Here is a 23792-nt window from a genome sequence, read left to right as displayed (position 1 = left end):
CTTGTCCATTCACAATGTGTATCTTAACCATTGATGCTAATGATCCTATCGGTAGATCATGATGACTATGGGTCCTGTATGGATATGCTATTATTGTCATATAGTTTATGTGAGGGTTTGCTTTAAATATATTTGAGAACATGGGTTAAAAGAGAGGGTTTCTTCAATTGTCCTTGGGAACTCGAGTTTGGAGTTTGGGCAGAGGATTGTGTTCCATGGATCTCAGTACCCTATTATTTTATAACCACCTAGCAGGTTTCAGGAAAAACCTATGGTTGTTTTTATGTGGCCATCCTGTGTGAGGTAACCGATGATGAGTCGCGATGGAAGGTCTTCACCATTGGGTTCGATGACAAGTTAGTACCATTCTTAGAGTGAGTGTCCATGGACGTGGGATCTTGTTATTAGATCCTTTTAGACACTTGCATTGGAAGATCATTTTAAGTCTCTAGACCGGGAGTCCCATCATGCTTGGACTAGATTGACCATGTATTTACCCCAGCTTTGACAAGTCCTTAGTTCCAAGGATAAATGGAGAGTTCAACTCCTAGTGTAATGTGCTTTAGCTCACCTGCAGAGTTAATTGCAGTAGTTCATATGTGAGTGTGGTTAGGTACATGCATTAGGATATAGTTGAGGCCCATGTGTTCAACAAAGAATCCCTTGGTTACCAAAGAACTCTTTTATAGCGTAGATATTGTAGATTAGAACATCCATCAAGTGGTTTTTCGCTAGGCTTGGCACTTAAAGGGTTCTGAATGGTTTTGCAAATGTTTTCAACCATTGATCTTTTGTTTTAACTATTAAAATGTTTTTAATCAAACTTGATGGCAATCCAAATGGTTGAAAATTTCGTGGTCCACTACTTGATTTGCATGGGAATTGGATCAAGGGTCGATGGCCATTGACAGTGGAGGGATTTGGTCAATTTGGGTACATAGGGCAAGATTATAGACTTTCAATTTAGCAGGGGATGTGAAGGATTATAGGGTGGGGGTGCACCATAGTGGTCTTAACTTCTCTTAGGGATTAAAGTGAGAGAGCCTTGAACATCCCTCACCCCCTTGGGGCGTCACCATGAGAGAGAGAGAGAGAGAGAGAGAGAGACACCCTTCTCTTCTCCCTCCTTCACACAGCCACACATCCACATCTACATCCGCTTTTGGACAGCTCCCATGCACCTATCTCAGCTGCTCTGAGGTTTGGTGTATTAGCTCACCTCTTCTCATTCATCTCGGATAGATCAGGTAGAGACCTACTCTGGAAGATTGGCATAAACAATTCTTCAATTTCTCGGCAGCATCTTCAAATAGGTAATTCTAGTTCTAGAAGTCTTTAATTTTGATTTTCTAGAAACTCGATATATCTAGATGGGAACCAGAGGGCCATATTCATTAAAATCTGGGTTTTGAAGAGCTTCAAAATTCCGCTGCGTTTCAAAATCCTAACACCAGTAAATGCGGAAGACGCACTGAGTTAAAACAAAAAAGCCCTTCTTGCAAAGTAAGAGTTGAAAGAAAGAGGCCCTACTTGCATGAATTATTTACAGGACATGATAAAGCATTTACAGCCATATTGGTATTGGTGCAAACCGCACGACAGTCTGGCCTTGGAGGGGTCCACTAGGCGATCATGTTCCATGCAGCAACAATGTGTTCAGTGGGATATTGGACAGGACGCAACTTAGGGGTCTAAATTTCTTTTTCGTGGGTGCAATATGAAAGAAAAATAAATAAATTTCTTTTTTCTTTAATAAAATAAATAAATAAAGAGACATAATATTGCTTCTTGAAAAGGGAGAATTCCGTTTACATAATTGAGAGGGAAAAGGTAAAAAGCATCCTCATCGACCCAATGTTTTTAGCCTCAACAACTAATTTACAGGGGAAAAACAAAACAAAACAAAAACTAAATCTTCTCATGAGCTCAAAAAGAGAAGATTGTATATGAAGGAAAAGGAAAATTACCCGCCAAACACAAATCCTCTGATCTTGAGATCTCTGAAGCTGACTCCCTATAACACTGTCTCGTCTCCTATGATGTAGCACCCAAAAGGGTCGTTCCTGATGCACTCTCACCATCAACGGTGCTGCTTGAACTAAGCTGCATGAACACAATCAATTTGTCTCAATACTGTTTTTTTTTTTTTTTTGCCTTTTATCCATGTGGCTATTCGCGACTCTGACTCAGATTGCAATTGCTGTGGTTGACTGACTCATGTTGGATCATTCATCTTTCTTATTTATATACCTAGAAATTATAGGGTCCGGATTCACCATTTTGTGCAAATGGGGCCCACAGTTTGGTGACCAGACAGACCGTACAATTTCACAGGCGCCATTGTAGACCGAGTAGGACCAAAACATTTCTCAGGTCAGAAGATCCTAACCGTCAGACAAGTGGCCAACAAGCATAGAGATTGGATGGGTAGGATTTTCGATCTCGGAGAATTTTGGGGCATTCCCAGTCACATTGGGCAGCATCAGGCAATCACAATAGTGTTTGTGTCCTGATGCATCAGGAACCTATAACTTCTCTTAAATGCATTAGTTCTCTTAATTAAAACAGACCACAACTTTTACAAGTATTAACTAAATATATGCCCGTGTTGACCCCAACCATTTTCTTCACAGCATGTTTAGTGTTGAATTTTCCATTTGCCATGTCAATCGATAGAAATATTACCCAACCAGCATGAAAGAAGCATGCATAATTTGCCAATGAAGGAAATAGTGGCGAGGAACAATATCAGATATGGTGAAAAAAAGATAACTTCTTTCAAAATCAAGGTGTTAAAAAACGGTTACATCTGTAACAGTAACAGTGCAACCTGTTACTCGATACAGGCCTACAACGCCCAATCTGGAAAAAAAAAAAAAGGTCAGTAACAGGCCAATACGGGAGCGTAATGGGCCAATACATTATTTGCTTTAAAAAAATATTTCAACTATTACAGGCCATATCATAACGGTCATGTGGCTGGCCATTACGCCAGCCATTATTGTTCCCAAATGCCTTGTTTAAAAATATTCCAGCAACAAAGGGATTTAATGGGTCTTTCATATCATCAATCATGAACTAATAGCGTAATGAGAACTTTCAAAATAATAATAATAATGATAACATAATAAGACCAGAGACTTCAGAAGGCTTGGAAATGTTACCTCTTTACTATAATGTCTTGACAGAAAGAATGGCTCTTGTTCCCGAATCCCACCATTCTCTTCAAGAATCTTAAGCAAATCCTACAAAGAAAATGCAGATGGTAGGAATATACAATTGTTGAACATATGTACACTAGAACAAAATATGTGAGTGTTTGGTGCCCAATTTATCGTGAGGTTCCCAGCGGGCTCTGAATATGGGCTCTCCTCCTGCTGCTGGTGGATTTATTTATTTATTTTTGAAAGATTCATTGTGATGATAGATTGCTCCCTGCAAAACGAAGATATAGGGCTGGCATGGCGAGGTGAGGGCCCATGTTTAGAACCTGTTGGGAACCTCATGAAATATTCTCCTGATAGTCCAGAATGGGCTCTTAAGACTACTGCCCCTCCCTCCCTCTTGTTTTTTTATTTACAAAAAAGTATACCTTTCCGGTCAAATTTTCAAACTCAAGCAAGTGCTCCACGATAATCTCAAGCACCACACAGTTTTTTTGTAGCATTTCCTTCGCCTTGTCATATGCCGCATCGTACATCTGTATAAGAGGAAGCTTATTTGAATGGATTTGCCTTACACATGTATAAATACAATAATGGTTCAGGATCATCAACCACAAAATATGCACGAACACTCAAGTTTTCAGTTTGTAAAAGGGAGGCTCATAGTTCAATGTTCCAGGCCATTGATCAGTTCATCCCCGCCATGGATGGGACCATGCCCCACAAATCTCCTTGCTAGGACAATCCTTCATTACGTGGCACATTGATAGTTAAGTAGAGATATAAAGCAGTGTCAACACGTCGTCCACTTCAACTTAAAAAGTGCCAATAGTAAGGGCCAGGATATTCCAATTTGGGAGGATTTTAGGGCATGGTCATGTGAGGTCAGATCAAACCAACAGTCTTGATCATTGTTGTCGAATCACATGTGCGATCATGTGCGATCGCATATGCCTATGCGCATATGCGATCGCGCAATCGCATATGTGATCGCATTTTATTTTATTTTCAAAAAAAAAAAATTTATATATATATATATAGATGGGAAATTTTCAAAAAAATGTTTTAAAAAAATTATAAGAAACTGAAGAGAACTTTTCTAAGTTAATAGATAACTAATTTTACATATTTAAAATACATTTGAGAGAGATAAAATCAATTAAACAATGAATTAAACATCAAGTCATCCACATTTAACAATATAGTTAACAAGAAGTAACAACAAAATCAACAAGCTATTTATTTATTATGGTAGAAAATCAACAAGCTATCTTCCTTGAAACTTAAAAGTGCTTGAATCTTGATCTTCCAACTTCCAAGAGAGAGGGAATGTAAGAGAGAGAGAGAGAGAGAGAGAGAGAGAGAGAGAGAGAGAGATTAAGATCACTTGGAAGTAGGAAATACAAGAAAGAGGGAGATTATGACCACTTGTAATTAAGAAATGTAAGAGAAAAATAAAGTAAGAGAGTTTTGGAGTGAGAATATTGCAAATGGAGGAGATTTGGAAGCCTTTTTATAGACAAAATGTTATTTCTTTTGCAAAAAAAATAAAAATAAAAATTCAATGTGCCATGGCCAATATGCGATCGCATACATCGCATATGCAACATATGCGATGGTATATGCCATGATCGCATATGCGATCATATGCAATTGCATATGCGCATATGCGATCACACATGACAACAATGGTCTTGATTACTGAAAAAGTGGCCAACTCGTGTGAACTCAAACAGATTCTTTCATTACATAACATATAATTGAACCAAAAGATCGTTTGAACAAGAATATGGAGAGAGAACCAAAAGATCATTTAAACAAGGAGAGAGAGAGAGAGAGAGAGAGAGAGAGAGAGAGAGAGAGAGAGAGAGAGAGAGAGAGAGAGAGAGAGAGAGAGAGAGAGAGAGAGAGAGAGAGATGCCACATGAAGGGGAAAAATTGCAGCTCATACCTTTTCAACTTTGGCCGCCATCTCGTATTCGTGGTTGTTTCCCATACTCAATGCTGTATACTGCCACAAGGAATATACAAAAACGTTTAAAAAGGCACAAGAACAAATTCTTGAGACTCTGAATGCTATTCTACTAGAAAAAAGCTTGAAATATAGTTTAAAAATAAAGGTCGAAAATCAAGGCCAACGAGAGCATATCAAATGCATATCAATGAAAATTGGTGCAGCAGTTCCAAGTGAATGTCAACTTCTGTGCGAAGGGCATTGCACTTACAAGCTTCTTTTCTTTTTCTTTTTTGTTGAAGGATGACAATTTATTAATAAAACCGGCACAGCCAAAAGAATACAAAAGAAAGGGACACAGCCTGCACATTCAACCCACTAACTGTCAGCCTCTACATTGAAAGAGGCCATCACCCATTGAATTGCATATGATTTCACCCTAAGGAAAACTTTGGATTGCCACTAGAATCCCGATAGCACCTATTGTTTCTTTCCTTCCATAATGCCCATGGCCCAGCTAGAAGAGACATATCCCACGCCTTTCTGCCCGGATTACAAAGACCACCTCCATGTGATGCGAACACCAAACCATTCAAAGTATATCAGCGCAGGAGGCGTGCGTTACCCGTGTCAATGTGGTTAGATGACGGATACGGGTCGGATCTCTAGAGGTTGAAGACCTTACACATGTGTTCGTGACATGTGTAAGTTGTTTAGAGGAGAATTTGGACCATTGGATCGCGAGGATGGTGTGATCGGACTGTTGGATCGTCACGGCCCACCTTCATTACACCACCTTCACGGTACTATCATCAAGGCTCATCGGGCATCTTAAATTTACATTTAGTTTATGAACATTTGAATTAATTAAGTTTTGAGATAGTTTATGCACAATTTTGTGCAAATTTTTTTCTTTTGAAACTTTTTTTTAGTAGGGGTATTTTGGTAATTTCATATAATTACGAATTTATAAGGGTTGCCCTAAACCCATAGCATGTGATGTTATGTTTATGAAAAAAAAAGGAGGGGGGGTGGTTTTGCTTCTGACGATTTCGTCTTCGACTTCCAGTGATTGGAAGAGGGCATGAGACCTAGGTAAACAATTTCTCATCCCCTACTTCTTTCTCCTTCTCTCTTTTCTCAAGGTATTCTTTTCTTTAACCTCATTCTCTTCCTTTTTTCCTAGAATCTTTAGATCTAGAAGCCAAATCTTGTTTCTTTTTATTTAAATCATTAGATATCAAAAGATTTTCATTCCCACATAAAACCCATCACCCAAATCTAAATTTGAAGAACCACCAATTCTTTTCTGAATTTTCCAAATTTCTCAATCCAGGAAATTCCTATTTTTCTGGATTAGAAAATCCACTTGGATCATTAGACAGACCTATTACAAGATGAAAGTTCTATCTTTCGCCGGATCCAACTAAATTCAGATTTTAAGATTCAATACTTCGTGTTTGTGATGGATGGCTCTAATCAATGCTATATTAACCTTATTTCTTTCTTGTGTTTATGATGTATAAGGCTGATATTTTATTTGTTTGTTAAGATTGCATGAATCTGCCCCTTTCATATACCATGCTCATTTACGGTTGGATTAGGCCGTCCTACATCAATTTTTGGTATCAAAGCTTAGGTCCTTGCATTGGGTTGTCTTAGATCGAGTTATCAAGAGTCTAGATTTTTATTTATTATTATTATTTTTTCTCTAGGGTTTTATGCATCGCATATAGAGTCTAGATCTGAAATTTTCAGATTTGGAAAGAAAAAAAAAAGAGCATAGATCTGAATTTTTCCACATTTGAATCATTCTAAATGTTTGGATCGTCGATGTCCATAGTCTTGTGTCAAAACAATCTCCTAGCGTCGTGTTTTAGGAAACCTAAGTTGAGTCTTATTGTGTATGCCCACTCGGACTAGTAGAGGATTTGGTCTACACCCGAATTTCAATATGGAACAGTTGACTGAGATGATGAACACGATCAACAAACGTTTGGCCGCCATTAAGGCGCAATCTAGGAACACGAATACCCGTATGGATCAGATAGAAGCGTCCCTAAGAGATATCTCCGACATTGGAGGGGATGAACAATCTCACGTAGGGAGAGTAGTTGAGGAACAGGTAGAAAATCGTGGTAGAGGTCGTGGAGCACGTGGCCGAGGGGTAGGACATGGAAGGGCGCGAAATCCACAGCCCGCTATCGAGTATCATGACCGTTATGATGTCGATGAGAGAGTCTTAAAGAGTGTTAAAGTAGATGCTCCTAGTTTTGATGGCCGTCTTGACCCAAAACTATTCCTTGATTGGTTAGCAGACATGGACCATTATTTCGAATGGTATGAGATGTTTGAGAACCGATAGGTGCGGTTTGCGAAAATGAAACTTGTGGGTCAAGCTAAATTGTTTTGGACAAAAGTGTAGGATCGAGAGATCTGGAGGTGTCCCAGTCGCACATTGGGTAGAGATGAAAGAGTTATTAAAGGAATAATTTCTTCCTCTCTTACCGTCAAAAGCTCCTAGATCAATGGCAAGCATTATGCCAAGGATCTATGTCAGTTGCAGATTACATCGCAAAATTTGAGGAGTATATGATGCGGTGTGATATTCAGGAGGATCCCTTAGTGACGCTGGCGCGTTTCAAGGTGGGACTTCGCATGGATCTGCAGCGTGAGCTTATGACCCATGCAGTGGGTGACTGGGATCAGGCTTACCAAGTTGTACAGGAGTTAGAGCTTTACCTAAAGTCTCCTGTCACGAGGCGCTTTGAGTCCCGAGACTCTACTGTTAGATCTGGTTTTCAAGGAACCAAACCTGACATTGGCTGTTAGCCTAGGGCGCAGGCTAGTGCACCGCCTAAGCCTAAGGATGATAAGGGAAAAGGTGTCCTTGGTGCCAATCCTGGCAATGGTAGTCATATGAGATGTTATGAGTGTGGAAGTACAGGTCATTTCGCATACCAGTGCACGACAAAGACTTGCGGGAAAGCCTTAGTCATAGACGAGTCAAATGAAAATGCGGATGACATGGGTGATTATGAAGTTGAGGAATATCGCCCAGAGATAGGTGCTAGTGATTATGAAGAAGAAGAACCAGAGACTGCACCGCTAGCTGTAGTTAGATGTGCTTTAGCGCAGGCCAAAAGGAGTGATGATTGGCGCTGAAGCACAATTTTCTACACATTTATCAAGAGCGGTGACAAAAATTGCAAAGTCATCATGGATAGTGGTAGTTGCACCAACGTGGTCTCCGCTAGCACAATCACTCGTTTGGGTTTGAAGCCCATCCCTCACCCTCAACCCTATAAGGTTTCTTGGGTTGATACGTCTTCTATGCCTGTGTCCCAACAATGTTTAATCCCCATCCAAATCGGTTCATATAAAGACATGTTGTGGTGTGATGTTTTACCTATGGATGTAGGTCACATCATTCTAGGGAGGTCGTGGTTATATGATAGAGATGTTACGATTTTTGGTCGCTCGAACGTGTGTACATTCACGCATGAGGGCAAGAAAATCAAGATTAATCCGTTGCCACCCAAGAGCCACATGGACAAGGCTAGGGATGTGAAAACAAGTGAGTCAAAGAAGGATGTGAGGAAATCTATTCCGAAGTCTCTACATATCATAAATGCAAAAGAGTTTGAGAAAGAGACAGAGGATGATTCGACGGTATACGCCTTAATGGCTAGGGAAGTTACACCCGAGGTTTATGTAAAGTTACCCCCTGAGGTGACTTCGGTTCTTGAGGAGTACAATGATGTATTCCCTGATAATTTACTGGATGAGCTTCCACCTATGCAGGACATCCAACATGCCATTGATTTCGTTCCAGGGTCTACTTTACCGAACCTTCCTCATTATAGGATGAATCCTGCAGAACATGCAGAGTTGCATAAACAAGTAAATGAGCTCCTGCAAAAAGGTTTCATCTGTGAGAGCATGAGTCCATGTGCCGTACTAGCACTATTAACGCCTAAGAAAGATGGTACGTGGCGGATGTGTGTGGATAGTAGGGCCATTAATAAGATCAAGATCAAGTATCGGTTTCCGATACCAAGGCTTAATGATATGTTAGACATGATGGCTAGATCCACCATTTTTTTCAAGATAGACTTCAAGAGTAGGTATCACCAGATACGCATACGCCCAGGAGATGAGTGGAAGACAGCCTTCAAGACGAAGGATGGGTTGTACGAGTGGTTGGTTGTCATTTGGCTTGACTAATGCACCTAGTACTTTTATATATGTGATGAACTAGGTTTTGAGACCCTTTATGGGGAAGTTCTTAGTGGTTTATTTTGATGACATACTCATATATAGTACCACTAAAGAGCTGCATCTCGACCACTTGAGATAGGTCTGTAGTGTCTTGAGGGCGGAGAGGTTATGTGCGAACCTTAAGAAATGTTCGTTCCTGTCTGATAGGGTTGTCTTCTTAGGGTTCATAGTGTCGTCTATAGGGATGCGAGCAGATCCAGAAAAAGTCAAGGCCATAGTTGACTGGCCTGAACCGCGGAACATACATGAAGTGAGAAGCTTTCATGGCTTAGCCACATTTTATCGTCGGTTCATTCGAGGGTTTAGCACTATTATGGCTCCCATTACTGATTGCATTAAAAAGGGAGAGTTCATATGGTCTAAGGTCACAGCTAAGGCATTCAAAGATATTAAGGGCAAGATGATAGAGGCTCCTGTCATGCGTCTTCCAGATTTTTCTAAAGTCTTTGAAGTAGCGTGTGATGCTTCAGGCGTAGGTATAGGAGGAGTACTAAGCCAAGAGGGTCATCCAGTTGCCTATTTCAGTGAGAAACTGAATGAGGCAAAACAAAAGTATTCCACCTATGACAAAGAATTTTATGCGGTAGTGCAATCGCTACGTCATTGGCGTCATTATCTTCTACCACAAGAATTTGTCTTGTTTTCTGATCACGAGGCTTTGAGGTATTTGAATTCCCAAAAGAAGCTTAACCCAAGGCATGCCAAGTGGGCAGCGTTTCTTCAGGAATATTCATTTGTCCTGAAACATAAAGCTGGGATCGAGAACAAACTAGCCGATGCCCTTAGTAGGAGAGTGACATTGCTCAACTCCTTGAGTGTAGAAGTTGTCGGGTTTGAGCAATTGCAAGATGAGTATCCCGTATGTTTAGATTTTGGGGGAACATACGTGTCACTCTTAGGTGCCCAACATAGTTCGGGAGAGTTCGTGTTGAAAGATGGTTTCCTTTTCAAAGGAGACCGACTTTGTATTCCCCGCACTTCCCTCCGAGATTTCCTTGTTTAGGAGCTTCATGCTGGAGGTATTGCTGGCCATTTTGGTCGAGATAAGACCATCGCCCTAGTGGAGGTTCGATTTTATTGGCCAAGTCTCAAGCGAGACGTAGCCAAAATTTTAGGGCAATGTCGAACATGTCAACTGGCAAAACAAAATAAGCAGAATACTGGATTGTATACGTCATTGCCAGTGCCACACGCACCGTGGCAAGACATCAATATGGATTTCGTGCCTGGACTTCCCAAGACAATTAAAAAGCACGATTCCATTTTTGTGGTCGTGGACTGTTTCTCAAAAATGGCCCACTTTCTCCCTTGTTCTAAAACCTCAGATGCATCCAACATAGTTAAGATCTTCTTTGAGGGGGTGGTTTGATTACATGGTTTGCCTAAGACCATAATGTCTGACAGGGATGTCCGGTTTACTAGTTATTTTTGGAAGACATTATGCCATATGATGGGTACGAGACTCCAGTTCTCGTCTGCCTACCATTCTCAAGCTGATGGTCAAACTAAGGTTGTGAATCGAAGTCTCGGAAATCTACTACGATGTTTGGTGGGTGAACATAATAAAACTTGGGACTTAGTCCTGCCAGTTGCCGAGTTTGCATATAACAGTTCAGTTAATAGGTCTACGGGTATGAGTCCATTCGAGATTGTTAGTGGTTATAAACCTAAACTACCCATAGATTTGTTACCTATGTCAATCACTCAGAGGACCTCAGAGTCAGCCGATGCATTTTCTCATCACATTCATGAGTTGCATGCAGAGAATAGGAGGCGGATAAATGCTAGTAATGAACAATACAAAATTTCAGCTGACTTACATTGTAGAATTCAAGAATTTTATAAGGGTGATTATGTAATGGTTAGGATGAGGCCAGAACGGTTCCCACAACGTACCGTTAAGAAGTTACAAGCACGCAGTGCTGGACCATTTAAGATTCTGAAAAATATTGGGTCCAATGCGTATGTGATAGATCTTCCACCTCGCATGGGGATTAGTTCAACATTCAATGTGGAGGATCTAATGCCTTGTTCAAGCCATCCCATAGACCCTAATTTTGTTCCAAACCATTGGCCAATTTCTGAATTTTCTTCCCAACCTACACCACCTATGCCTACTATACCTGAGATAAGAGAAGAAATTGACGGAATTGTGGATGAGCAAATTGTTTCTACTCGAGACGGTGGATTTCAGAGGTACTTAGTGAAGTGGAAGAACAGACCATCATCCGACTGTACATGGTTGACGGGAGCAGAGTTGCAGCGCCTAGATCCAGATTTGTTAAAAAAGCACAAGAGTTTTATCTCGCCGGAGTCGAAATCTTCTCAGCCGAGGGGAGTTGATGCGGACACCAGGTCATTCAAAGTATATCAGCGCAGGAGGCGTGCGTTACCCGTGTCAATGTGGTTAGATGACGAATACGGGTCAGATCTCTAGAGGTTGAAGACCTTACACATGTGTTCGTGACATGTGTAAGTTGTTTAGAGGAGACATTTGGACTATTGGATCGCGAGGATGGTGTGATCGGACCGTTGGATCGTCACGGCCCACCTTCATTACACCACCTTTACAACACTATCATCGGGGCCCATTGGGCATCTTAAATTTACATTTAGTTTATGAACATTTGAATTAATTAAGTTTTGAGACAGTTTATGCACAATTTTGTGCGAATTTCTTTTTTTTGAAACTTTTTTTAGTAGGGGTATTTTGGTAATTTCATGTAATTACGAATTTATAAGGGTTGCCCTAAACCCATAGCATGTGATGTTATGTTTATGAAAAAAAAAGGGAGGCTTTTTTGCTTCTGACGATTTCGTCTTCGACTTCCAGTGATTGGAAGATGGCGTGAGGCCCAGGTAAACGATTTCTCATCCCCTACTTCTTTCTCCTTCTCTCTTTTCTCAAGGTATTCTTTTCTTTAACCCCATTCTCTTCCTTTTCTCCTAGAATCTTTAGATCTAGAAGCCAAATCTTGTTTCTTTTTATCTAAATCATTAGATCTCAAAAGATTTTCATTCCCACATAAAACCTATCACCCAAATCTAAATTTGAAGAACCACCAATTCTTTTCTGAATTTTCCAGATTTCTCAATCCAGGAAATTCCTATTTTTCTGGATTAGAAAATCCACTTGGATCGTTAAACGGACCTATTGCAAGACGAAAGTTCTATCTTTCACCGGATCCAACTAAATTCAAATTTTAAGATTCAATACTTCGTGTTTGTGATGGATGGCTCTAATCAATGCTATATTAACCTTATTTCTTTCTTGTGTTTATGATGTATAAGGCAGGTTGATATTTTATTTGTTTGTTAAGATTGCATGAATCTGCCCCTTTCATATACCATGCTCATTTACGGTTGGATTAGGCCGTCCTACATCACCATGCCATTGCCTAAAGAAATCTGCAATAGAACAAAGAGCTCGAAAAAACTTTCCCATACCCCTCTTGAGAAAGGACAGTGCATAAAGAGATGGCTCACCAACTCCTCGACCTTACAACACAAGGGGCCCGCATTGATTAAAGTAAGGCCCCTTTTCCTCAATGGTGAACCCCTCTAAAACCTAATACCAGGGATTCAGTTTCTGCAGGAGGGGATATTTGATTACGGTTGTAGGCCCTGAAAGGAGGGTGAGGGGAAGACCTAAAGGGCTTGGGTCAAAGGTGATGGTAAGGTATATGAAGGCTTCTTCGCAGACAGGGCCATAGATAGGAACTATTGGTGAAACAATATTCCTAAAACAACCCCCAAGTAGCCGGGAAAAGGCTATTATGATGAGGGCTTGAGTTGATTATAACTCAAGATAAAATCAAGCATTCCCCTAATCTAAGAATCAATGTCAGTTGATGGGTTTCTAGTAACAAATCCTCCCTTATGAATGACGTGGCTAACTCTTTAGCTGAGGAATGTGGCCAGGATTGCTATTTGCATTGGGCATTCTTTGCTACTGGTGTGGAGCATTCTTATTATCTTCGTTTCATTTTTCAACAAATAGTTAGTTTAAAAAAATTAAAAATTAATAATTTTAATTAAAAAAAAAAAAAACAGGGGTGGGGGAGTCAATAAAAAATTGGAAGTCGTCAATTGAACCCGCACTAAAAATCAGCAATATATTGTGGTTCTGGAAACTTAAGGATAGAACTAAAACCTCATTGAAAACGAAAAACAACATAAGGGGCCAAAAAATGTAAATATTTGTAAAATAGCAAAGAACAGAAAAACCATGCCTATTTTTGTACATTTTGTACATTCAGTCAAAGTTTCAAGTGTCCAAGAGAGAAAATACCGCATTGCTAGAGAAGTAAATTGTAGGGCTATCATCAGGCCCCCAACCATATTGAATCACCATCCGTGTTGCTATCTGTGGCAAATGACAAACATGTTATTGTGGAAAGAGAAGCACCCTTTCAATGGCACTTGTTTAAATTGAAGAGCAAAGGTACTAGGTTATCGAGCTTCTAGAAGCAAAAGGCACAGTATATCATCTACCTCTTGCGCTTGCTGGAGTTCGGATGATGATAGAAAATTTTCCTCCCCAAAAGGAAGAAGCAATTGAGCTGCAATATATGAACCAAAGCAAAATACAAGCTTCTTTTCAAGGTATGATCTTGTTTCTACATTTCCATACATGGAACCTTCATTTCGGGCCTTCGTAATTTTTGTACACCCAATTCCCTGAAGATAAGTGTTGAAAATGACATCACATGGCTCATGAACAAAATGCTTCATCACAAAAATAAAGACAATTTATCAACTATTATCATGCACCTCAGGGTTCGTAATAATGAATGCATGTGAAATTTTTGGATTGGAATGTGTTTCCTTCATTTATCATCTCCATGAATTTGACATTTGGGTGCCTGGCCTGCTGGTGTTTGAAAACTGAGTTGTAGAAGAGAAATCTGAGTCCCCTTCGCTGTGTGAGGACACTTCAACAGTGCAACCCATCGCTGTGTGAGGGCACTTCAACAGTGCAAGAGACATGCTGGTGCTATGCAAAGTTAACGATGGACACTATGGCGAAGCACATGCGTCACTAAACGATGCCCACTCACTAATGGATTGAAGATGGTTCCCTGTGGCCTAAACATCAGGAGGAGGTTGAACGGTTACCTCTCCTAAGAGCAATTTTCAACAAGTTTTATTTTCTTCATCACAAAAATGTTTCATATGACTACAGAAGAGGATTTGGTGTTGAATGATCAGGCGAATTATGTAGTAAAGGAAGAAGACGAATGTTGGGCCTGTTCTGCCGCATTTTTCATTATGTTTCTATTTCTTTTTGATAAAGTCCTTTTGTCATTGTAAAAGAGAACCAAAAGGATTCTATCAGTTGTGCAAATGATGATTGTGCTAAAATTTCCACTCATGCTAGCCACTGGCTAGGTTTTCCTCATTCGAAAGACCCATTTCCTTCTGTAGTTTATTGATGAATAAACAGTGAATATCCAAGAATAGGCAATACACCAATCACCTTCAGGTAAAGGGAATGGTTCAATTGGAAAGAAATAGAAAGTCCGAATTGGTATTCTACAACTACTATTTTTAAATATAAAAAAATACTGAACGGAGTTTATCATAGAAGAAATAAGCCACAATACATAGAATTATTAACCCTTTTTTTCAAAGCATAGAATGACATACCTCCCAAGAAGTCCGCTCAAGCCATATATTGTCGACTTCATCAAAATTTGGTAGAAGAAGGGCAATAAGACCACGACCAGCCGCCCAAACAGCATGTGGAAATTTTGTCTCCCTTGTCCACTTACCAAATCATCCAAGTCTTATTATTGACGAATGTTAAATGGAAATAATCAAATACATGTGTACCATATACCAAAAAAAAAAAAAGGAGAGCTGTCTATGCTAACATGTGAACAGATGTTAGGAAAACCTTGTTACAATTTCCAAGTATCAAAAAAAACCATGATGTCGAAGAATAATTATAACCCCTAAAGGTTTTTGGGTACCATATTTGCATTTTCCTTTCTTGATTTACCTTTTTTCCTTTTTGTAACTCAATATGGGTTCTTATTTGAACCCAAAGAAAAAAAGTGGCTTGGCCGTCCAAGTTGCCCTTTCTTTAACACCGGAAAATTATATTTCTAGAAGTTTTGTTAGTAGAAATTTTCATGCCAAAAAAAGAGTCAAAAACTCTACTAATATGTTGAAGAGAAAGGATAATTCGTTAACCACATCAGGAGAATGATTGAGAACCATCAACTGATTGTAGAAGGTGATTCAAGGAGTGCAATTTCCTTGGAATGAAAGAAAAAAGAAGAACAGCAAAAGCAGATTAGAGAATTGCTATCTTTGGTAAGCACCAAGTTTAACCTCATTCCCTGGGAGGCTAATGACCAGGCAAATAGGGTAGCGAAATAAGGTGCATCTCAACTTTGTTCATCTAGGCATTCTTCTCCATTTACTTGATGGATGTTGTATGATATTTTTCTTCTTTTTCTTTAAATAAAATTCATGCTAACAATAGAAAAGAATGGATCATGCATGTGTATATATGTGCGTATGTGTGTATGCATGGATGAATGGATCATGCATGTGTATATATATATGTATGTGTCATTGTATGTATGTATGCATGCATGGATGATTGGATGGATGGATGGATTGATCGTGAATGTGTGTTTGTATCTATGCATGTGCATGCATGGTTGGATGTATGGATGGATCCACCAATTTTCCCATGTTTCTCCAATGTTTCCTCGAATCAAAGTCGCATGCTTTTACGTCCCCCATTAAAGGGAAATTTATCATTTGATCCCTAAATATACAAATTTACATCTTTTTTGCTATTATTCGACTCTTAAATATGCAAATGTGTATGTTCGCATCTCCTAAACTATCATTGAAAAATTCCACCATTTTTTCCATGTTTCCTTGATGTTTCTCTAAGTCAATGTTACATGCTTTTAGGCCCCCATTAAAGAGAAACTTATTATGCATCTTTTTGCAATTATTTGATACCAAAATATGCAAATACGTGTATTTCAGCATCTCCTGAAGTTTCAATAAGAAACTCTACCATTTCACCCATGTTTCCCTCAGTCAACTATACATTTTTGAGTATTGGCATATCAATACATGTTTCCATATCCCCAGCCAACAATACAGGTAACGATACCAATGCCATGAAACTGGATATAATTGTATCACTTCTGTCAAACAACACATAATTTAGAACCCTAAACAAAGGAAACTTATTATGTGTACTTGTTTTTTAAAATCTATTGAATTCCAAGTGTGTAATAATCTTTTTTCACATCCCCTTAAGTTTCATTGAAAAATTCAATCAATTCCCCAGTGTTTCCGATGGGGACATCAAAGGACCTACTCGAGTGTACCAGAGATGGAGATGACCACCCATATCAGCACAACTTTCTTTGTAGATGGGAGACGAGTTCCAGATGGACCCCACCAGGTCTTTTTGAAGACCCTACATGCATTGGACGTGCATCAGGAAGACCTCACCTTGGGATGATGCATGTGGGCTGCTTAGGAGATCATTTTAGTCATAGGAATTCTATTTCTTGTCGATCAGACCATCGGGCCACCAAATCTTTTAGATCTGGGCCCCTTGAAATATGATCTTGCTTTCTTTATGATTTTTGTTATTTTTAGAAGTTATTTGATAGTTAAGATTGATAATATATATTTTAATTTTCTTATTTTGGACTATGGGCCACTTTACTTAAGTGAGTGGCATAGTTGTAATTATGATGGATTTTAATTCCGAATTTTTAATTATAAAAGCACAGGGTGGGTGGAGTTTCAACCCTAGTGGTGTTATTGAGAAGAAGGAAAAAAAAAAAAAGAGTGGAGCTCTCTTGTGTGAAGGAATTTTCCTCTTTATTTTCTAGGTTTTTTTTTTTAAATTAAAAAAAACCCTCCCTTCCAATTAAATTGTGAAAAGGTGGAAGCTTGTTTGGTGGTGGATTCCAAGGTACATCCTTCCTCTTCCTCTTCTTCGAAAGGTATTGTTCGTCATACATCATTCCTCTCTCCTCTTCAAAAGGTATTCTCTTCTTCTCTTGTTTCCTCTTTTCCCTTCCATCACAATCTTCTAAACCCTAGATCTTCAATTTCTTATTTTCCCCAATTTCTAAAAACCCTAATTCCAAAATCCTCCATTCCCATGAACCATATTTTTCCAAATTTCATATTTTTCCCTTCCTAACCCTAATCATAAAACTTACAAATCTGTCCCTAGAGCATGGAACGTGCCTATGTTAAATTGGAAGTTTTATCCTTCCATCGGTCCTAGTTTTAATTGATTTATATGATTTCTTAGAATGTAGGCATGTGATTTAGGTTAAATTAGATTTTATTTCCTATTGTTTACTCCTAATTACTTGGTAGGTTAGCATCTTTTTGTTAATTGAATTACTTTATGGACTCTTTCATAATCTCCACAATTGCATGTTAGCATTAAATCATGTGTCTTGCATCAGTTTCACAAAAACAACGACACATTTTACGATGCATGCAATATTTCCCATGTGATACCGATATGTTTCATATCCAAGAAGCGTGATGCATGCGTTGATATCGATATTTAAATCAGTGCTCCCAATTATTTAGAGTTGGCTTTAAAAATCATGTTTCACCAATCATTCCTAAAGGCCTATCCTCTATAACCAAACAAGACTCCATATCCCTTCTCACCACCTTGATCCAGGTCCTTTTAAGACTTCACCTCATTCTCTTTTCAGGCCCTTCAACCTATATCAAGGCTCCCCTCCTTATCTCTATTGCACATGGCCAAGCCATATCAATCACAATCCATCATTTTATCTCTTACAAGGACAACTAGGCTACTTTTGATGACACCTCATTCTTAGTTCTATCGTTACTAGTATTCACACATCCATCTCAACATTCATAACTCTGCAACATTCATCCTTTGTTCATGTTGCCTGCTAACTACCCAACACTAAGCTTTCATACATGTGGCGTTCACACAATGCTTTAGAGGCACATCTCCACTTCATCCACCCAGCTTTAATGCTATTAGAAACATATCAATCTCTGCACTATTTGAACAATAAAATCAAGGTAATGAAACAAATTGCTTCAAGAATGACCATCCATCCATTTTTTTTCTACCAAGAACTTTAAACTATAAATGTCATTGCCATTTACACTGCCAAAGAGAAATCCTGTGCTCCATTTTGTCACCCTCTCAAATTGTTAGTTCCACCTCCAAAAGGTTAATTTAGTCATTTCCAAAAATTATTAAACCACTCGACAAAAAAGTTATATGACCAAATTTATCCCCATGGGTGTGGAATTAATTATTTTACGTGGTGAGAATGGATTGCCATGATGGATGAATAATATTGACATACACTCATCCTTGCTACTACCAAATATACAAGTACACTGGTAAAAGATCATACTACTGTATAACCAGAAGTAGAAACGATGGGTGTATTCACGAGTCAGAATGGCCACATAACGATTCCCACCAAGATATGATCGAGTGATACATAACACAATACCAATATTTCGAACATTGGTTATATTGAGTTTTTATTACCTGTAAGTTTCAAGAATAAACACCTACAAGGAATTCTCAGCAAGGATTAGACCAGTTTGGAACTTTGGAGACCAAAGACACGAGTGTTTATGTTATATTGTTTAGTTTTTATTAGGTTTGCACTGGAAATTACCATGCAACTTACTGGGACTATAAACCACATTTTTTATTATCTTCCAAATTCAAAGCAAAAGTAGATTGCAATAAATTATTCAATGAATGAAATGCTGGAAAAAATGGAAACCAAGAACAATTCAAGGGAAGTCAAATGCAATTATTTTAAGGAAAAGAAAAGCAATCAAGTTTCTCAGAGAAGATAATATTGAGCTCCAACAGAATGCAGAAAAAGACCATCACATCTCAAAGCCAAACATTGGTATGAACTTAGCCTGAAGAAGAAATTAGAAAGATAAATGACCAAAATAAGCATAAAGTAAAAGAAAGAAATAATGCACTTTTGCATTTAAAATTTGACTTCTAAAATAATTTTGCTTACATCAAGAGGAGGGCTCAAAAGTTCGATCCCATTGCTAATCTGACCATATGGTTCCATTAGATCAACGACTGACTGCATATCTTCACTAGTTAATGTCAATCCAAGATGATTTACTAGCCATTTGCTAATCCCCTTCACAAGTTTGGTTTTCCTCAACCCTCTCGGAACAACATCACTCAGACTCTATACATGTAAACAACCAGGAGTCAACACAAATCCTAAGAGGAAAAAAAAGGTCTATGATGCAGGTAAAAAGGAAGAGTAAACTATTCATTTAAATAGAATTTCTTTATCATTATATGACATGGATATGGCTTGAGAAATGAGCATTTGTTGTAGACATTGAAATCGGAAAGATGAAAAACAGATTTTGCATATTTCTAAGTATCTGAGCATATCATAGATAAAAACATGCATTAGGTTCACAAACATTATATTAAAAATAAGATTTCAATTCATGATGCTTTAGGTAGCATATGGTTTGCACCAAATTTTATGAAATATCGTTAAATTTTGCACCAAATTAGACTGGTTAATCATGAAATTCGATGCAACCGAAGGCAGCATTAGCATTTCAAGCAAATAATAACAATAGAAGTACCTATGTAACACAATAATGCACCTGCATTACATACAATGAAAGCAGATCCCCAGATATGGTAATTTTTTTATCTCATCACCATCATAACCACAGCCTCGTGGCCCTTGTCCCAGCTAGTCGAGCTCTGCTACAATAATTTTCTAATCTACAGCATTTTATTCAATAAGTATAAACATGCATCAACTGACAAAATTTAGCATGTGTTTTTGTGTTCCGTTAAGAAATGATGAAGTAAAAACCTGGCAATAGTAATCCTGTGATGCTGTCAGCTAAACAGAGCTACTCGAGACATGATTATGTGCTGGTAACTTACTGATGACACTATCTATTCTATGATGCAGATGATAAACTTTGTAAGGTGCTGTGCTGTTTTTAAGCAGTTTCCAGGCTTAGAATTAACATTCAAAAGAGTGAGATGCTGGAGATTCGGCTAGGTGAGATGAGGTATCTGCCTTGGTCGCTGAATTGGATGCAAACCGGGGAGCCTTCCTTTTAAGTATCTCAGCTTGCCTCTTTGCATTGCAAAGCTGGCCAAGCATCTTTGGGATGTGGTGATTGAAAAACCGCTACTTATCTTTGGGGGGCAGGATATTACGTTGATCGAATCTGCTCTCGCTAGTATGCCTTTCTAATTCATGTCACTTATCCAGTGTCCAGCTTCTATAGGGACTTCCTTTGGCAAGGAGATGAAGTCAAGAACAAGCTCCAGTTGGTTAAGTAGGAAGAGGTGCGCAAGCCAAAGAGGGAAGGAGGTTTGGGGATCATAAATCTCAAGTTCATGAACATGGCCTTCTAGGAAAATGGTAATGCAGATTGGTGAGGAGAATGTGGCATTAGGTTGTTGTTAATGGTGCAGAGGAACGTGGATGGTTTGCAAAGTCTTCAATCCAGTGCGGTGTTGGGTGTCAGGAGGTCCATGTTACTAGGGGATTCTTTCAGAAGGGAGATCACTTTCAATCTAGGAGAAGGGTTGAGAGTCCACTTCTGGATGGACAAATAGTTTCATTGAAAAATTAACCAATTTCCCAATATAAACTATATATCCCATGTTTCCCAAAAAGTGTGATATATTACCCGATATAAACAATATATCCCATGCGATAACCGATACATATCTGTATCCCAAGGGTACGATACATAACGCGATACCGATACTGCAAACATTGGTTGTTAGTAAATATGGTGCAGAGGAACGTGGATGGTTTGCAAAGTCTTCAATCCAGTGCAGTGTTGGGTGTCAGGAGGTCCATGTTACTAGGGGATTCTTTCAGAAGGGAGATCACTTTCAATCTAGGAGAAGGGTTGAGAGCCCACTTCTAGATGGACAAATAGTGCAGGAAAATACCTTGCACCTTTCGCTTCCTTCTATATTAAGGCTCGCGGAGGAGGAGAATGGTTCAATCACTAGTTTTGTCTCTTGAGTGGGGGGAATATGGTATGGTGTCCCCAACTTCGCAGAAACCTTCAAGTCAAAGATAGAAGAAGTGCACTGATTAATTGGCCTTCTCCATTGCTCTAATATGAATCTAGAAGAGTTGGCTCAATGAATCTGGAAGTAAGATGAATTGGGTCAGTTCTCAGTTAAGTCTTACTTAGTCGTGGCAGGCCATCGGGGTCATGGTGTGGTCGACCCGACTAACTTCATTTTGAAGTATAAAGGCCCTCCCCCTTCCCTTGCTTTTGACTGCAAGGGCTTACTTTAGACAAAATTAGGAAAGGAGGCCTTTTCATATAAAGTTTTGCCTTTTTTTATGCTTCAAAAAAATGCATTTAGGAGGCAGAGTTGGCATGCCACTTATTCCTACATTGTTCTCTCACAAAATCAGTGTAGTGGTGTACACACCCCACTCAATATAGTGTTTAAACTAATTAATCCCTTCATCATGGAAAAAAGGGTCTTGCACTGTATCAAGAAAAACGTGTTGCAAAACTTCTCTAGGCATTCAAATTAGAGCCCAAGCCCAAGTCTATCCATAGCAAGCCCATGCTGAACCCAAACTTAAGCCCAAACCCATAGCTTAAGCCCAAGCACAACCCAAACTTGGCTATGGCCCAAAAACCCACTCAAATCCTAGGAATCAAAGGATTTGGGGCTCAAAATGGACCTAAAAACATTAGGGGCACCCATTTTTTAACTAAATCCACAAGACGCAGAAAAAGTATTTCTGCAATCCAAGAATGAGACCACAAGAAAAAAGGTCCTTAGACGGCAGAAACTTTTTTCGCATCCAAGGGAAGATTTGGGGCCAACTTGGAACCTTAATCTCTTAGGTTCTTGTCATCCAAACCTCATGATCCATAGGTCCATTTTGTAGCCTATCAAATGATATTTCTAATGAACTTAATGTCAAGTTGAACTGATCTACAGGCGCAAAGTTATGATCGAAATACCAGACAATGAGCGTGATTGATTGACAGTTGCAGAATAAGAATTTGACCCAACTTGTCAGCCCCATATGTCCTCAACCATTAAGAATTTGTCCCTCAAACCAAAACCATTAGCTAGCCTATCAAACACCCTTTCCAACGGCCATAGATCACCCAAATCCAACAGCCAAGCATTGAGATCAACAGAGAGGCGTGCTAGACTGTACATGAAAAAATTTTGAAAATGACATCCATGTCCTTGAATGGAAATCCAAAACCAAATTTCCATATTTCTCTGACCTTTTGACTCGCTTTTTACCAAAATATCCCTAAGAGCCTTGGTTAACCTATCATCTTTTACAACACTACCCCTCTAACTAACCAAGCGAAATCACAAAACTACCTCTTTCAAACCATGAGATTCTCCCAAGTGTCTTGATCTTAACCATTCATTCCTAGCCTCTAGAAACCTCCTACAAACTTTCCTAAACCCAATTGTCCCTCGGCCCCCTCCTACACCCTTCCTTAAACCCAATTGCCCCTCAATCCTCTACAATTTGCACCTAATTAACCACCAAGAACTTGCCACTTGTCAATCATCCATAACTAGTTTACACCTTTGAGCACCCTCTACCATCACCCCTCTCCTTTATGAATAGAGGCCTTTTGCTACAAGAGGGGTTTTTGCCTCAAAATTCCTAAGTCCCCATGACCTATCTCTAGGAGCCCAATCCCAATACTTAGAGAAACTCTGCAAATCCTATGGAAAGACAAGAGAATATGAGCAAGGGGCTAAGAGCTTGGGAATTCCATCTTCCCCAAGGACATGAGAGTACAAGTCTACTCTTAGGAGTGGTAGGCCAAGGCTTCGGCGACCTTGTGGGGTAGAGGAATTCACTTTTTCTTCACCCTACTCCTCTTAAAATACCACATAAGGCAAGGCCCTCCCTCAACGAGCAGTGCAATTTCAATCCAAGGAATACAAATGCAAGCCCAAGAAGTACAAGAATTCCGAAGATCAAAGCCTCATCCAAGCAACAAGAAGACGAGCAAGCAATCAACTCACCACATTCCTAAGCCTCCCTCTTCTTTCCTTCTCCTTCTTTATTCCAATACTTTCTTTCTTTTCTTTTCTTTTACCCTTGGGCACAAGCTGACTGTTTGTCAAAATTCCAATTGTTGGAATTGCCTTCTCGAGTAGAGATCATATCTTTGCAGGTGTAGGGTGCTTCACCCCTCCCTACTACATAATTGTGGTCCTTGCCTAGAAGAGTGGTTTGGAGACCTAGTTGGAGTCAACTCCTCAAAATCTAGGAGAAGACTCTTTTGGATTTTGAAAAACCAACAAGGATTCTAACCATTTTTTAACC

At 39.2% G+C, this 23792-nt stretch overlaps 1 protein-coding gene across 3 annotated transcripts in view; it reads right to left on the bottom strand.

Moving 5' to 3' along the window:
• Nucleotides 1–1718: 1718 nt before the first annotated feature.
• The window catches only part of LOC131230975 (probable inactive ATP-dependent zinc metalloprotease FTSHI 5, chloroplastic), a 40230-nt gene continuing 18156 nt past the window's right edge, over nucleotides 1719–23792 (bottom strand). For 2 of the 3 annotated variants that reach the window (XM_058227011.1, XM_058227010.1), the window contains 8 exons: nucleotides 19455–19637; nucleotides 15049–15168; nucleotides 13894–14079; nucleotides 13691–13765; nucleotides 5116–5175; nucleotides 3593–3700; nucleotides 3165–3245; nucleotides 1719–2103 (listed from right to left, as the gene is read on the bottom strand). In XM_058227011.1, the coding sequence (XP_058082994.1) occupies nucleotides 2035–2103; nucleotides 3165–3245; nucleotides 3593–3700; nucleotides 5116–5175; nucleotides 13691–13765; nucleotides 13894–14079; nucleotides 15049–15168; nucleotides 19455–19637 (882 nt within the window). In that variant the 3' untranslated portion in view covers nucleotides 1719–2034. Of the gene's footprint in view, nucleotides 2104–3164; nucleotides 3246–3592; nucleotides 3701–5115; nucleotides 5176–13690; nucleotides 13766–13893; nucleotides 14080–15047; nucleotides 15188–19454; nucleotides 19638–23792 lie in introns of those variants that run through there. The other variant, XM_058227012.1, reaches the window with a different exon arrangement.

This window comes from Magnolia sinica, chromosome 17 (genome assembly GCF_029962835.1).
Source record: "Magnolia sinica isolate HGM2019 chromosome 17, MsV1, whole genome shotgun sequence".
In the NCBI taxonomy this organism is placed as follows: Eukaryota; Viridiplantae; Streptophyta; class Magnoliopsida; order Magnoliales; family Magnoliaceae; genus Magnolia; species Magnolia sinica.
The sequence above is the reverse complement of the archived record's forward strand: the minus strand, read 5'-3'. Positions and strand labels throughout refer to the sequence as shown.